The 3100-nt window shown below is 46.2% G+C and overlaps 2 protein-coding genes across 2 annotated transcripts in view; one reads left to right on the plus strand and one right to left on the minus strand.

The window, feature by feature from the left end:
* T265_03244 (hypothetical protein) overlaps positions 1-2320 on the minus strand; it is a gene marked incomplete at both ends in the record, with an annotated part of 5866 nt that extends 3546 nt beyond the window's left edge. The window contains 2 exons of the mRNA XM_009167677.1: positions 66-173; positions 2033-2320. Coding sequence (XP_009165941.1) covers positions 66-173; positions 2033-2320 — 396 coding nt within the window. The remainder of the gene's footprint in view (positions 1-65; positions 174-2032) is intronic.
* The window catches only part of T265_03245 (hypothetical protein), a gene marked incomplete at both ends in the record, with an annotated part of 7939 nt that continues 6132 nt past the window's right edge, over positions 1294-3100 (plus strand). Inside the window, 4 exons of the mRNA XM_009167678.1 lie at positions 1294-1404; positions 1474-1537; positions 1572-1763; positions 2842-3063. Coding sequence (XP_009165942.1) covers positions 1294-1404; positions 1474-1537; positions 1572-1763; positions 2842-3063 — 589 coding nt within the window. The remainder of the gene's footprint in view (positions 1405-1473; positions 1538-1571; positions 1764-2841; positions 3064-3100) is intronic.

Genomic DNA, 3100 nt, shown 5'->3' on the forward strand with positions numbered 1-3100 from the left:
AAAAGACTGGAGCAAGAATCCGAACGAAGGGAAGGTAGAAAGCATTGGTCACGAATTGCACTTACCTTTAGTTCTAACCGCGCCTGCTCGGAGTCAAAAGAAGTCAGATAGAGAGAGGCGTCGTTCAGAGACTTCTGAAGTTCCTCGATACGGCCCACAGCTTCGTCCAAAATCTACAAAGCACATTGCGGAAGCAACAAATTAGCAAACCGACAGTGCTGATTTGAGTTTATTAAGAGTAAATTAGGGTACAGCGAAATACGCTCGTTTGAAAACAAATTTGGTTTTGCGAGAGACTCAACTGGAACCCAGCTGAATCTCTCGTTCACGACGTTTTTAAGAGAACTGAATGTGCTGCACCAAGCCACCTCATGTTTCAGTTGGTACGATATTCGAGATATCGCGATACATAGTATAGACGTAATACACTACTGAGGAGGGAAGACAGTTGATGCAAACTAAATTGGCGTCCATACAGGTACGCCTATAGGGTTATTATGACTACAACGAAGTGAGAATTAGGCTTGTGGAGACATTTCATCTTGGCGAAGCTGCTGTGCAGTTATCTTGACCATCAGTCCACGAAGACACATGCAGCGTGTCAAATAAAAAGGGCTTAAATGTTTATTACTAGTATTATTATCGTTCAGCTGTAATCCCTTCTCGGTGCCTAGCTGTTATGCCACCTGAAGAAGGCTCAAGGGCTTGGATACAGCTAGGTTGCCTCAGTGTAGACAGGAGTGGTCGAGATGCAGAGGTCGGGTTCGAACCAAGGAGCTATCTCGAGCACAAAAATATGGAGGGCCTTCAGTATTTTGCCTCCTATTCTTACCCTAGGCCATACTAATCTTCTCCGTATCAAATCAGTTTCAACATGAGTAACGTCGAAGCGGGTACGGATTAAAACGTGCAAATACATTGGCCATCAACTGTTCAGGGCACATCGCAATACGAAGCAAAACCCACACAACAGTCATTAACGAGGTAATCGCATAAACACGAGTAGCTGGATTACTGATCCGGATGGCGCTAACCATCCTGTCTCAAACGTGGCATTCTCCCCGTAACATCCAACATAGTTGGTCCCAGGACAAAAAAGGGAAAACAGATGGTCAAGAACAATCAGCCGAGGGGATGACAACCGCAAACAACGAATCGATTCGGACAATCGGGATCTGATCTCCAAGAGAGGATGTTGCGAGGGGTAAACCATATAACAAAACGAACCCATTTTTTTCAGTCTTCAGCAGATGAAAGTGACTGACGCAGTGCCATCTCTCTATAAATGTAATCATGCTGTCTCCCTTGGACCTCGTGTACTCGCATGAAGGCGATCCTAGAGAAGACATTGAGATTGCCATCAAGCATTCAACAACAAAAACAATACCATGGGAGGAAGGAAAGGTAAGTGACCTTATGCCTCAGTTTCGGCGCACAGCTTTACTTGTTCTGTCGTAGGCATCGTTGTGATAGTATAATAACGACATGCCTCAGCTCGGTCTGATCCACCCAGGTGTTCTCATCCGGAGAACGCGCAGTAGGTGCACAAGTGTATTAACGCCCGAAACAAGGTAAAAAAAAAGCAAGTACCGCGTGTCGCATCTCGAAATTCGGGCACCGTCTGGAAGCGGCACTGGCAACCGTCTTTCAGCGGATACTGATACATGATTGGCTGTTGAGTCCACATTTTCGACCAAACAGAGCTCGGCTTGATATAGGACAGGCAGACAGACTTGATCTTCCGAACAGTCGGCTTACTGACAGTAGTAGAGTCTAATCATGAACGGTGAGCTGGTCATTTTGGTAGGATTTCGCCAAACAGAAAGACATACTTCCAGGGTCTGCGGAGAAAGTCCGTCGACAGGAACCTCGAATAATAGAGTCCAAACCCGAAAATCTGAAGTGTACAAAGCCTCGTGCTGTCTAGACAGGTATGTACCGAAAAGACAACAAAGTAGAATATTCAGTAGAACAGGTTCATACCTGTGAGTCCAAGATACGAATAAAGTCAGTGACGATTTAACCGACTCACCCTGGTTACTTCGCTTGTAGATATCGATCCGTTGGATAGCTGGTCAGCAGCTTTGTCAAGGTCTGAAAGAATGCCGGCCTTGATCTCTTGGAATCGGGGAAGGAAATCATAGCTCCTTTCGAACCCTACGCCTGGAGCATCCTTTTGTTTCTGAATTCGAGAAAGTTTCGCTGCCTTTAGTTGTGCTTGTTTCTCAGCCAACCGACTTATCAAGGCTTCGTGAGAACTAATCTGGGCAGCTCGCGGAGTCTGTGGATTTGCACCGTCACCCTGGTCAAGGGATGCCATACACGAAAGCTGAATAAGAAAAGACAAACACGTGAGCAAAAAGCACAGTCTATACCTTGAAAACGGCCTCGGAATGAACTGTCATTCATTCGGCGGTCAGACAGATCCACAAACGTATGTAAATGATGGCGGTTCTGCTGGAACCAACAATAGCTACGATGCAGAAAAATAACGCTCAAACAGGAAGACAAATCCAGTAAGCACATGACCGCGGGAGCTGAATCCCAAGGGATGGGTGATGCTTCAATTGTTCCAGGTGCGAATTAAACATGTTGATTAGCTACTCATGGCTGAACAATGCTCATTAAAGGACCTGCTAAGACCGTTCGATCAGTGTCATCAGTGAAACAGTATTTCACCGACAGAGATTGGCCAAGACAAGCCACAAGAACAAATATCGACCTGTATATCTGTCTCTGTGCCGACCGGGTTGTTTGAAAGTAAAATTTTATAGATGGCCTCGAAGATACACCCGTTTGTGCACTGATATTTGCGTCCTTCGCCTCTGTTTTGCATTCGAGTCCTTCAACAAAGAGAGAACAAAACGATCTGCTCGCTACTCCCGGTTTCCTCCAGGTTTCGGCTGCGCACCTCTGGTGATGCAGAGGCCGCTGCAGCTGGATATGCTGGGGTGGGTATTGTATTGAGCGAACGAGCGGAAGCGTCTCTGCTTGATTGGATACCCGTTGACAGTAGCCTCTGTGCGGTTCGTTTGGCAACATCTCTGAGAGAAACTAGAGAAAGTGAGGTTCATCGCACCCTGTTTATTGTGTCTGCATA

Source organism: Opisthorchis viverrini (genome assembly GCF_000715545.1).
Source record: "Opisthorchis viverrini unplaced genomic scaffold opera_v5_45, whole genome shotgun sequence".
Taxonomy (NCBI): domain Eukaryota; kingdom Metazoa; phylum Platyhelminthes; class Trematoda; order Opisthorchiida; family Opisthorchiidae; genus Opisthorchis; species Opisthorchis viverrini.